This window comes from Ostrea edulis, chromosome 4 (assembly GCF_947568905.1).
Source record: "Ostrea edulis chromosome 4, xbOstEdul1.1, whole genome shotgun sequence".
NCBI classification, from domain to species: domain Eukaryota; kingdom Metazoa; phylum Mollusca; class Bivalvia; order Ostreida; family Ostreidae; genus Ostrea; species Ostrea edulis.
In genome coordinates this window covers 71,595,394-71,609,110 of record NC_079167.1, presented here as the reverse complement: position 1 = coordinate 71,609,110, position 13,717 = coordinate 71,595,394, and the positions used below count along the sequence as shown (strand labels likewise).

Sequence of the window (13,717 nt, the reverse complement as noted above, 5' to 3'; positions counted from 1 at the left end):
GATTGTTGCCTTTAAGTTGACCTAGTTTCTGTGAATCCTGCTGATGTTCTCTCTGCTGTAGGTAACACGGTGTCAGACATGGGACATTCAATATTTACCCAGACATTCCTCGACGACAGAGACCACGGGGGATTTCTCTACATAAAGCCGACGTTCCAGTGTCTGCACAAACTTGTGCTGCCTACACCCCCCTACCTGTTTGGGATCCTCCTACAGAAGTGGGAAATGCCCTGGGCCAAAGTCTTTCCTATCCGCCTTCTATTGAGGCTTGGGGCGGAATACAGATGTGAGATTGCATATACATAGTACCTTCATATAAACATAATTTATGATATAGAGGGAAAATGCCTCGTGGATGATTGAAATGTACAAAATCCTTCAACTTAAAGGGACTGGTGCACGATTTTTGATAAAAATATTTTTCATTTTTGATGTTAAACATTAAAAATATAACTCATTTAATGTTGACAACCAAAATTTTGACCTTCTGAATGCAAGAATAAAAGCACTATTTTGGCCTTGAATCTGTGCTATGTAAACAAAGACTCGAGTCTTTATATGTATACAAACAAGCAAGTGAAATATTGATTTTGTAATATAAAGCATCTTAATTTTGCCTAGTCACAAATTTTAACTTTTAGATGACACATTTTACCCCAAAAATGTTTGAAATGTGAAAGTTATAATAAACTTAGATCGATATACATTGCTTTTGAAAATTTCGTAAACAATAACATACCGCAATCTTTGTTTACAAAACAAATAATAAACTCTCTAACATGAGCCTCTGTGATAATGTATAACCTTAATTTTTATATGAAATCTTTTAAACACATGAGGCAGAAGATTTTCATCATTAACAGTGAAAAAGAAAATTTTGGGGAAAATCGTGAATCAGTCCCTTTAATGCTTTATTTTTCAAATAAAACGTTGCAATAGTCATGATTATTTGATATGTGAATTCTATATCTTAAATTTCTTTAAACCAAGCAAGTCCTTCTGTGTAAAGATATTAGACTGTGGGCTTGTGGAGATATCAATATGGAATTAAAAACATTACATAGTAGACTTAAGGAAATATCAAAGTAAAGTTAAAGAATTGTCAGTGCTGTTGCAGTTTGAATGACTTTTTCTTTCAGATTACCCCTGTCCATTGATCAGTATCCGAAATCGAAAACCCGTCTTCTTTGAAATAGGACACACAATCATGAATCTCCTTGCAGACTTTCGCAATTTCCAGTACATGTTGCCCCAGATCCGAGGAATCACAATTCACATGCAGGACAAGCGTACTACAGTCAGCTTCCCTCGAAATCGATACGAAGACGTGAGTTCTATAAAAGGACAAAGCATTCTTTTAAAACTGGAGTGTAATTTATAATTCCAATAAATGAACAAACTAGGAGATTCCATTATTATTATTATAATTATTATGTTTATTCAGATAAAGGCACGTTAGACAAAGAATAACAATTGACATGACACAATATCACATAAAATAACACATTCTATTAATAATATCACATTTTGCATTTACAGTCACAGATTGGACTTTAAAATTGTCCCAGCACTAGGCTCACTTAATAAACATAACATAAATACTGCCCTTTATCTTGGATAACCCAAAAAAGCCAACAGGCTTATTTCCATTGGGGTCCATTATAGGATATCGACAAAAAAATGTAAAAAATATACATGGTTAAATAATCTTAATGCATCAATGACTAATTGACTAGTGTAATGAAGAGCATTTAGGTACATATAATAGTAAAATTGTACTAGGTAACATTGGAAAATAGCTCATTATTATGCATGTTAGACATAAAATACAACAAGAGGCCCATGGGCCACATCGCTCACCTGAGTCACCTTGGCCCATATCTGAAGACTTTCCATATATATTTGCATGTAAAACCTTGGTCCCTATTATGGCCCAAACTACTCTTTGCAAACTTGAATCTACACTATGTCAGAAAGCTTTCATGTAAATGTCAACTTCTTTGGCCCAATGGTTCTTTTAAAGCTTTTTTCTATATTTGTATGTAAAACTTTGACCCCCCCCCCCCCCCCCCCCCCCACTTGTGGCCCCATCGTACCCCCCGGGGACCATGATTTGAACAAACTTGAATCTGCACTATGTCAGAAAGTTTTCTTGTAAATATCAGCTTTTCTGACTCAGTGGTTCTTGAGGAGAAGATTTTTAAAGTTTTTCCCTATATATTTGTGTGTAAAACTTTGATCCCCCCGTTGGGGCCCCATCTTATCCCCGGGGGCCATGATTTGAACAAACTTGAATCTGCACTATGTCAGAAAGTTTTCATGTAAAAATCAGCTTTTCTGGCTTAGTGGTTCTTGAGAAGATTTTTAAAGATTTTTCCTATATATTTGTATGTAAAACTTTGATCCCCTATTGTGGCCCCATCCAACCCCAGGGGCCCATGATTTGAACAAACTTGAATCTGCATTATGTCAGGAAGCTTTCATGTAAATCTCAGCTTTTCTGGCTTAGTGGTTCTTGAGAAGATTTTTAAAGTTTTTCCCTATATATTTGTGTGCAAAATTTTGATCCCCCCTTGGGGCCCCATCCTATCCCCGGGGGCCATGATTTGAACAAACTTGAATCTGTACTATGTCAGGAAGTTTTCATGTAAATCTCAGCTTTTCTGGCTTAGTGGTTCTTGAGAAGAAGATTTTTAAAGTTTTTCCCTATATATTTGTGTGTAAAACTTTGACCCCCCCCCCCTTGGGGCCCCATCTTATCCCCAGGGGCCATGATTTGAACAAACTTGAATCTGCACTATGTCAGAAAGTTTTCATGTAAAAATCAGCTTTTCTGGCTTAGTGGTTCTTGAGAAGAAGATTTTTTTTAAAAATTTCCTATATATTTGTATGTAAAACTTTGATCCCCTATTGTGGCCCCATCCAACCCCAGGGGCCCATGATTTGAACAAACTTGAATCTGCATTATGTCAGGAAGCTTTCATGTAAATCTCAGCTTTTCTGGCTTAGTGGTTCTTGAGAAGAAGATTTTTAAAGTTTTTCCCTATATATTTGTGTGTAAAACTTTGATTCCCCCCCCCTTGGGGCCCCATCTTATCCCCAGGGGCCATGATTTGAACAAACTTGAATCTGCACTATGTCAGAAAGTTTTCATGTAAATCTCAGCTTTTCTGGCTTAGTGGTTCTTGAGAAGAAGATTTTTAAAGTTTTTCCCTATATATTTGTGTGTAAAACTTTGATCCCCCCCTTGGGGCCCCATCTTATCCCCAGGGGCCATGATTTGAACAAACTTGAATCTGCACTATGTCAGAAAGTTTTCATGTAAAAATCAGCTTTTCTGGCTTAGTGGTTCTTGAGAAGAAGATTTTTAAAAAAAATTCCTATATATTTGTATGTAAAACTTTGATCCCCTATTGTGGCCCCATCCAACCCCAGGGGCCCATGATTTGAACAAACTTGAATCTGCATTATGTCAGGAAGCTTTCATGTAAATCTCAGCTTTTCTGGCTTAGTGGTTCTTGAGAAGAAGATTTTTAACGTTTTTCCCGATATATTTGTATGTAAAACTTTAATCCCCCCTTGTGGCCCCATCCTACCACCGGGGGCCATGATTTGAACAAACTTGAATCTGCAATATGTCAGGAAGCTTTCAGGTAAATTTCAGCTCTTCTGGCCCAGTGGTTCTTGAGAAGAAGATTTTTAAATGACCCCACCCTATTTTTGCATTTTTGTGATTATCTCCCCTTTGAAAGGGACATGGCCCTTCATTTGAACAAATTTGAAAGCCCTTCACCAAAGGATGCTTTTGGCCAAGTTAGGTTGAAATTGGCCCAGTGGTTCTGGAGAAGAAGTCAAAAATGTGAAAAGTTTACAGACAGACGGACAGACAGACAGACGGACGCCGGACAAAATGTGATCAGAATAGCTCACTTGAACCTTCGATTCAGGTGAGCTAAAAAGTGAAGTGCAGTAGTAAAAGAATTCATCATCCTCGAGTCTTTTCATTTCTTCCAGAAGGTGTAGTTTGACCATTCTTTTAAAGGTGAACTTATTGTTGGGAAGTTTGATTACCTCGATGAATATGATTATTTGCTTATATTTCTAGACTGATATTTTTAGATTTTTTATAGACTACTATTCATTGATGCTGTCATTTGAGTGCTTGGTCTCTGCACAGTATATTATTATTACACAGAACACAAAACACTGCATTTTGTGTTTGTGAAACGTAAAATATTAATTTCTCATGTGAATGTTTAAAAGAAGTTGTATAATGCAACTCTTCCATATTTCCTTCAGTTGATGAAAGTTGTGGAAAACAGCAATGAGCATGTGATGGCAATAGGGGCGTGTTTCAGCACCGAGGCCGACTCCCATCTAGTGTGTTTACAGAACGATGATGGAAATTATCAGACGCAGGCCATCAACATACAGAACAAGCCACGGAAAGGTTTGGATAAAGTCCATTCTAGTAAAAAACCCTGATAGAATTGGCACTAGAGGGATGTAGACAAAATTCAAAGCTGGAAACAAGTAGTACGGAAGTGCATAGTAAATGTCTTAAAAACGGCATACAAACAGGGCATAGATGGAGTAGATACAACTACTGTAAATGTATTTCTCTGAACCCATTTTAATTTTAGTACATATATCTTTATGATATCATTCTATGTATTTTCCTGTGATTTAGTGACGGGAGCCAGTTTTGTCGTGTTTAATGGTGCCTTGAAGCCCAGTTCTGGACTGCGGGCCAAGTCCAGCATAGTGGAAGACGGCTTAATGGTCCAGATCACTCCGGAGTCCATGGCGGCTCTCAAACAGTCCATCAAGGACATGCGGGAGTTCACCATTGGTTGTGGTCCTCTGGCATCACAGTCACCTGAGGAAGTGGTTCTCATCCAGTGGGTTCGCGAGGACAAACACATCAACATTGGGTAATATTTAGAATTCAGCACAATCCAAGCTAATGCACTGGAAGGCGTAACCATGGATTTATGCTTTTGTCATTTATGGTCATGGATAGCTTGAGGATAACACTTTTTAGCACTGCCAATCTTGGATAGGATGCTCAACGATAATAATTTTATTAAAGCAGTGCAAGATTATTTTGAATTTTTGTACAGAGTGAAGAGTCCGGTAGATGGCATGGCTATGGATGGGATCACAAGTGTTCACATTCCGCACGCCACCGACTACGTGGGAGAGCATCGAGTTATCAGGTGGACGGACGTCTTTTTCATAGAGAACAAAGACGGGGGATCTCGAGAACCCGTGGACGTCAGTCGAATGGCGGAAACTCTGGCCAGTGCTGCGTGTATTGCTCTCACTCCACATCTGGACCAGCTTAAGGAGGCAGACCTGGTCAAGATCGGACTAAGGGTGTCCTTAGAGACGGACAAGGTACTAGCTTCTCTAGAGTCAACATGTGTCCATTTCTAGGAAAACTTTTATGTTTCTTGAGTGCAGTATTAAAGAAACACACTAATAAAATGATTTTATTCATAACTGTTGATCACAAGTATCAAAAGGAAATGAAACGTGTAATAATTTTGAAGTCATTTCCATAGACTGTACATTTCTGAAGATAATAAAAGAAATTATATTTCTTTGTTAAGGTGGGCTATGAAATTGGAGCCAATGAAGAAAAGTTGCCTGATCTTTACATGAATGACTTAGACAACGAGTTGATTCCTGTCATCCACAGTGCAGTTCCCCTCTGTCGGGGGGGATCAGTGGTCTTAGAGCTTATATTTCATATTCTGGAGTAATCAATAACATCGATGTCTGTACATAGTGTTGTTGTTAATTGTGACACAAATACCGGTAGATGACGTATGTTTCGTTACTGCATCACTGACATCAGAACAGGATTTTACGAGTGCCAGTCGATGTAATGACGTGTTCATGTCCAAAGTTCTTAATGTACAGAAATTATTTATTCAGAGAATTTTATGAAGAAGTTGGATATTTCTCACCATTCTGCAATACATGTAGTGCATTTATTTGTGATGTATTTTCTAGATTCACTTAAATAAAGTGAATTGTCAAAGAATATGTTCAGGAGGCAACATGTTTTTTTTTTTTCATTTTTCTTTTCAGTTTTATTTTTTGAGTGGTAGGGGAATGTAAAAGATTGCATAAAAATTAAATTAGGGAAATTATGAAACTGTTTTTGAATAATAGTTGTATATTTTTTCAAATGAATACAGAATTCTTTCTTGTTAATGAGTGAAGTTCTACATAATAGATTTCTCAGCGAGAGGGGGTTGGGAGCGGGCTTTTTTTAATTAAAAGATTATATCAATTTGTATTGTCGTGTAGGGGTTGTGAATAAATCCTTTAATGCGTCCAGTACTTAGAGTCAGAAATATCTAACACTGGATATTTGCAGGCCTCTTTAAGACATTAAAATATGTACATTGTGTAATTCAGATTTTACACATTTCAGGGATTTTTGTAACTGTTTTTCTTAGTCAGCATTTTCTTCAAGTCATAGGGTTTGAAAATTAAAAGTCAGAACAGATTCTCTACTCATATCTGCCATATTAATTTTGTAATAGATGTTACGTTTGAATGTGTTATATAGTAGTATATATATATATATATATGGGAGATACAGTATTGATTTTGTAACAGGTGGTTGAATGTGTTGTAGTATGTATAGGGGAGATATTTTGTCAATTTGAAAACATTATGGTATGTGTATATCTTAAATCTTTGTAATTTTTAATAAATTTTATGTTAAACATTTAAAGAAACATAAGAACAAAGTCAATATCTATAATATTATATATTTATTCAGCTTCATTATACATTGAAATACAGTTATTGTTGGAGAGATCTAATTTGTTAAGGACGAAAGGAAGTTGTACCCTGGAATGAGGATTGAAATCATTGCTAATAAAGAAATAATCTGCATATGTTTGTCTTATTGCCTTTTATTTCTATGCCGTACACACACTGGTGTATAGTATTAAGAATGAATCCTCTTTGGACTTTGATAAATTTGATATTTACATGTTGGTGGGTTTTTTAAATGTAAGCAGTAGGTCCACTTTTCGATAAACTGTGTGTAGCAGTCAACTGGATTCAATTGCTTGTGGCCAGATAGCTCAGTTGACAGAGCACCTGAGATTCAGAGGGCCCGGGTTCAAATGCCGGTCTGTTCCATTGCATTTTCTCCCTTCCTATTACATGTAAAAAAGGGATTAAAGAGTTAAAATTATCTGTGTTTTTATGTGACTTGTTGAATACAAATTTTGTTGGTTACTGTAGTGGTTAGGGTACTCACATTTTGTTGGTTACTGTAGTGGTTAGGGTACTCACATTTTGTTGGTTACTGTAGTGGTTAGGGTACTCGCTTCACAAGTGGAATGGCCCGGATTTCAGTCTTGATCCTGACACCATGCCAAACCATAGATGTTTGCATAGGTAGTGACCGGTCCTCTGTCATAAGCAGTGAAAGTCGTGGGTAGTGACCGGTCCTCTGTCATAAGCAGTGAAAGTCGTGGGTAGTGACCGGTCCTCTGTCATAAGCAGTGAAAGTCAAGGGTAGTGACTGTTCCTCTGTCATAAGCAGTGAAAGTCGTGGATAGTGACCGGTCCTCTGTCATAAGCAGTGAAAGTCGTGGGTAGTGACCGGTCCTCTGTCATAAGCAGTGAAAGTCGTGGGTAGTGACCGCTCCTCTGTCATAAGCAGTGAAAGTCGTGGGTAGTGACCGGTCCTCTGTCATAAGCAGTGAAAGTCGTGGGTAGTGACCGGTCCTCTGACATAAGCAGTGAAAGCCGTGGATCTTTTTGTTATAACCTTAAAAACAGAGGTCCTGTGTCTAGAATAATAGATTGGGTATTGCAAAGAAATTTATGGTGGTAATACTAATAGATTGGTTTTAAAATGGTGTAGTTACTGTAGTTTTAAAGCTGATGCTGCTGATTTGAGGTTGTAGCTTTGATACTAAATTTGAATTGTGGAGGTAGGGTTGATACTGTGGATTTTAAGTGGTAGAAATGATATGGGTTTGCAGTGGTAAATGTGGTAACTGAGAATTCGAGTTGATAAAGTTGGCAATACGGATTCTAAAATATAGGGTAGATCCTTGAAATTTCGGGTGATTGAGTTGAAACAATGATTTGAGGTAGTGGATCTAATATATTGAATTCCAATAGGTAGAACTGACACAGTGGATTTCAAGTGGTAAAACTGATATAGTGAATTTCAAGTGGTAAAACCGGTATAGTGGATTTCAAGTGGTAAAACTGGTATAGGGATTTCAAGTGGTAAAACTGGAATAGTGGATTTCAAGTGGTAAAACTGGAATAGTGGATTTCAAGTGGTAAAACTGGAATAGTGGATTTCAAGTGGTAAAACTGGTATAGGGATTTCAAGTGGTAAAACTGGAATAGTGGATTTCAAGTGGTAAAACTGGGATAGTGGATTTCAAGTGGTAAAACTGGAATAGTGGATTTCAAGTGGTAAAACAGGGATTTCAAGTGGTAAAACTGGAATAGTGGATTTTAAGTGGTAGAACTGATACTGTGGTAGAAAGGGTGAAGATAACAAATGGTGATTAATCTCATAATTGCTAACTTTGCAAAATGCTGACTTTAAATGAGACTGTTGAAGCCCCTGTAACACCTACCTATTTGTCATTAGCCTGCCTCAATTCGAAAACTGATCATACCAGAATAAGCTAAGTGATCATGGATTATTGCTCCATAAATATTAGAGGTACTGATGGAGAAAACTGAAGTCATAAAGTTTGTCAGAAAGCTGAGTTGTCGGTTTACCTTTAACATCTATGTTCAATAAAATATCTTAATAAGAAGCAGGTGTGGAAGACTCTGTGTTGTCTTATTTCGAGTTCACTGGAATATATCGAATCATCATTTGAATGAAAGTTATTATTGTTAATAGACAAAACATCGTCGATATTTCTAAATGTCGAGTGGAAGGCCAAAGCAAGAGATTTTTCTTCTCGTGTAGGCCTAGAAGCTTTGAATAAATTCTGTCTCGTAAGAATATAAAAATAGGTCAGCTAATAAAGGAGCACAATTCGTGCCCATGGATTTCTAAAAGACAATTGGACTATATATCTTCGTCATCTTCGGGGATCAGGTCGATCACCGAATATGACGAAGATATTCTCAAAGAGAAACTCTTGACATCATTTCAATATCAACTTCAATGTACTTATGTGTAGAATCAGAGTTCTGGTTAGCAAAGTAATTTTTTAGAGACTGATCATTGGATAGGAATTTCCCTTTTCCATTTTGTAACGAAGAATCGATGTCTACGATGTCAAAAAGTCTAGTCTTAAATTTGTTGCGGTGAATAGTCGTGCAAAATGTTGAAAAGTCATACGATTTTATGTTGGTGATTTGAGAAAGGTTTTGTTATTTCAAATTTGCTATAAGTTCTATAGAATCTTTTAGAGTCCACGTTTGATTTGCACCACTTGTGGCATGTGCTGTAACACAATATGTCTGAAGTTTCTCCTTCACAGGTGTTAATATTTTCGTGGATATAAAGTGGTGAAACCGATACAGTGGATTCCAACCGGTGTTCTAAAAACTGGGCTCCGCCCCGCACTTAACTTACCTGGGGAAAACCAACAGATTTTAAAAACTGGTACCGTGTATTTCAAGTTACAGAATGATAACACACCTTCCGATTGTTACGCTTTAACCCAGTGACACGCTTTCTTCCTGAATACACTTTTTAGACAACAGTAACACATACCGACTCGCAATCACAGGGGCATCTGAATTCCCCTTAAATCTGAAACTTCTTGACGAAGTCGAAGTTCTTATTAAATTTTACATCTGAAGACATGAAAAGGGAAAAGGAGCTATATCACTCATATTACTTGTCTTCAATCTAACAATTAAAAATAAAAAGGTTGGTTGCTTTCACTCACCTAGCTCCGTATCACTGACAATTTGATGTTGATCTTTTCGATTTCTTCAACATATTTTAGAAAATGATTTAAGTTTTGTTAACCCTTTTTGAAATTAGCTATCAGTATGAAACACAGGATCTTAAAAAAAAGTCAAATAATTCGTCAAAACTCCAAGTTTTAAAACATACGTACTAACAAATTTTAATGAAGACTGCTTTAAAGGCGGATCAGGGAGTGTCAGTCTCCGCCGCGTGATGGGATGGAATTCACAAACTCGCAGTAGAAAAGGTTGTAATGTGTGCATGTAAAAGCAAACCTGTGCTGTCGACGATAATGATGTTAGTTCTCCATTTCATTTCACAGTCAAAAATATTAAATCTTATACAGCTGAGAGAAAAATGATGAACATGCGGAAGTCTTGCTCGGGGCCTTAATCATACGTTTTAGATATATCGACGACGTTTTGTCTATTAACAATGATAGCTTTCATTCATATGTCGATTTGACATATCCCTGCGGGCTAGAAATAAAGGACACCACAGAGTTGTCCACTTCTGCTTCATACTTATATATTTTATTGAAAGTAGACATTAACGGCAAACTGACAACTCAACTGTGTGACAAACGGGATGATTTCAGCTCCTCCATCGCCAACTTCCCATATTTATGTAGCAATATTCCATTATCATCTGCATATGGTGTTTATATCCCTCAACTGATTCAATATACAAGAGCTTGTTCTGCGTATGGTCAGTTTTTAAATCGAGGTAAGCTACTGACAAACAAGTTGATGGTACGTACAGGGGTTTCAACAGTCTCGATTGAAGTCAGCATTTCGCAAATTCTATGGTCGTTATAACGATCTAGTTTGCTAATACAACCTATCATTGGGTCAAATGCTGTCTGACGTGTTTCATACCGATTGTTACATGATAAGCCGTTCTTGGCACACTGGTTTTGACTGCGAATGGCTCCGTTTGCCTGATCGGGATGTGGGGCTCACGGCGGGTGTGACCGGTCGACAGGGGATGTTTGCTCCTCCTGGGCACCTGATCCCACCTCTGGCGTGTCCGGAGATCCGTGTTTGCCCAGCTGTCTATTTTGTATTGCTTGTAGGAGTTACGAGATTGATCATTGTTCGTTATCTTCACCTTTCATTAAGAACACCCTCAAACTTCAACGATAAATGTTGCATTCATAGACACAAGAGCAACATTTTACCATAAATAAATGTTAAATTTACAGCGATCATTTTTATTTCAGTATGTTACGATGCATTTTTTCTTGTAAAACACATACTTTGCTGATTATTTAAAGAGAATGATAGAAAACTATGGACGTGTTTGTGTCAATCAATTTATTCTCATTTATATATCTATTCGTTCCCTCGTTTCGTTTATTTATATAACAGGTCTTACTACAAACCCTTTTAATTTATAAAACGATGAAAATGAAAACTAAACCTATGGTTTTTATCAATAAAACAAATACAATATGGAATGTAATTTATTCCCATGATTTCCCATGTCCAAAACAGTTGTGCCACAAATGAGTCAGCCTGAAATCACATTTTACGCTATATATTTCATTGAAAAATAATCATTCTGAACTCATTTCTATGGCGCGCCAAATTAACAAAAACTCAAATACTCGAAGATATCTTTAATTGTTTGAAGATATCAATTCACTTGCATACAACATTCAATTAAAGATCTCTTCAAATGACAATGTTATATCTTCAATTCTGAATTACTGTGCGCATTAATTGAATGCGCGCTGTATAATTGATTTGTTGCTCTCAAATAAATAGGCCTAAATTGATTATTTATATAAACAATTGAATTGATGCGCATTTTAATTCAATTGACGAGAACAACAATTCAATCAATGCGCGTACTAATTAAATAATTGAAATAATGACACCGGTAATGCAAACGATGCGCGCAATAATTCTTTTAGGGAGAACAACTATATAATTACAGATATCTTCAATTCAACATATTCAGAATTGAATTAATGATCTCTTTATTTGGATTATTGGTCTCATTAAAAGAATTGATGCGCGCATTATGATAATAATAATAATGATTGGTTTTATATAGCGCCTTTTCCAGCGTATGCTGCTCAACGCGCTTTACAATAATCAATGTACATTATTACCCCGGCAGACCTTATATCAATCTAGAACTTTCTCAGCCTCCTAGGAAGCATACAGTGCAAGCTGCCATTACAAGCGCTAGAGCACTATATTTAATTTATAAGTGTTGTAAATCATAGTGATTGAAGATATCGTCAAGTGAATTAAAGAGATCATCAAATCATTTATACCAAGCTCCAAATTAAATTTTGGGAGCAATAATTCCACCACGTTGATACACGTATCAGTCGAATTGATGAGAGCAATTAAATATTGAATCGATATACGCATCAAATCTCTGTTTTAATTAATACGCACCTCAAATCAATTATTACTATCATCGATTGATTTAATGCGCACATCAAATAAATTACGACTCTTACCAAATGAATCGGTGAAAGCTATAATTGATTTGAAGCACGCATATATATGATCTTCAAATAATTAAAGATCTCTCCAATTATCTGAGTTCATTTTAATTTGGAGCCCCGTTAATTTTTATGAAATCTATAAGACATTCATTACAAAGCATGCACCTGGATATAAATTCTGTTCATGATTTTCAAAACGTCACAGATTTCTTTGATTTTCACAGTGATAACTTTACTTGCACTATCTTACATAACCTTTGCATGACCTTTTTGTTTTATACCTATCATAATATTGTTACGCACAAAGTTTCATCAAAATCTGTGACCTACCGTGGCCACTGAATTGTGATAGTTACATAGAATCAGTCTTCGATGGTAAACACAATCCTCTGTAAGAGCACGGCGTGTTAAACTCTGATCGAGTCATACATGTATGTGTATGGCTGTACAGGAGGCCAGAAACTGCAAATATTTGTGCTGTTAGTGGTGCAAAGGTTACCATAAATTAAATTTTGATAAGTTAAAATGATTTAGAAAAGTTGTTGTTTTCAGTGAATTATGCTGTACGGTGAGTAAGTAAGTAAGTCAGTAAATTTTATTTAAAGTCGGCACTGTGTACAAGTAACAACAAATAAGATGAGCTCTACAGAGCTCTTAAACCGACCATCACAGACAAAATAAAATACAAATATCACAAGGAATATGGAGCACCAAAATAACATAAACTCAAATAATTGAAGATATCTTCAATTATTTGAAGATATCATAAATTCAATTATTGCTCTCTATTGCTCTCATCAAATGAATTAATGCGCGCATCAATTCAATTATTGCTCTCATCAATTGCGCGCATTATATCAATTATTGCTCTCTTCAATTGAATTGTAGCGCGCATCAATTCAATTGTTGATATCATTAATTCATTTGAAGAGATCATTAATTTAATTAAAGCGCGCATCAATTCAGCTGAAGGATTAATGCTATCATCAATTCAAATTAATGCGCGCAATAATTCAGAATCAAAGATATCATTAATATTATTTGAAGAGATCTTTAATTGAATTGTTGTGCGCATCAAATGAATTGGTGATATCTTCAAATAATTGAAGATATCTACAATTATTTGAGTTTATGTTAATTTGGCGCTCCATAAAGGTAAGCATGCAAAAACTCATGTTTACACGCATACTATATATAGATAGACAGTTTCAGAAGTTAAGAATTAAATACAAATCAAACAAAAGTCTTTCACTATAAAACTTAAGCATTAAATTCAAACCACAGCATTAAGAATTGTTAAGAGGCACTAT

General features: G+C 36.2%; 1 protein-coding gene and 1 long non-coding RNA gene across 11 annotated transcripts in view; one reads left to right on the top strand and one right to left on the bottom strand.

Annotated features, from left to right (window-relative positions):
• LOC125668293 (zinc finger FYVE domain-containing protein 9-like) overlaps positions 1 to 6,920 on the top strand; it is a 33,374-nt gene extending 26,454 nt beyond the window's left edge. For all 10 annotated transcript variants that reach the window (XM_048902233.2, XM_048902230.2, XM_048902232.2 and 7 more), the window contains 6 exons: positions 62 to 286; positions 1,140 to 1,327; positions 4,300 to 4,450; positions 4,691 to 4,934; positions 5,124 to 5,400; positions 5,616 to 6,920. In XM_048902233.2, the coding sequence (XP_048758190.2) occupies positions 62 to 286; positions 1,140 to 1,327; positions 4,300 to 4,450; positions 4,691 to 4,934; positions 5,124 to 5,400; positions 5,616 to 5,768 (1,238 nt within the window). In that variant the 3' untranslated portion in view covers positions 5,769 to 6,920. The remainder of the gene's footprint in view (positions 1 to 61; positions 287 to 1,139; positions 1,328 to 4,299; positions 4,451 to 4,690; positions 4,935 to 5,123; positions 5,401 to 5,615) is intronic.
• On the bottom strand, positions 6,262 to 10,328 carry LOC125668298 (uncharacterized). The gene is made up of 2 exons (XR_007367529.2): positions 10,216 to 10,328; positions 6,262 to 7,807 (listed from the first exon to the last, which is right to left on the bottom strand). It is a non-coding gene; the product is annotated as an uncharacterized LOC125668298 (long non-coding RNA).
• Between the last annotated feature and the right edge of the window lie 3,389 nt (positions 10,329 to 13,717).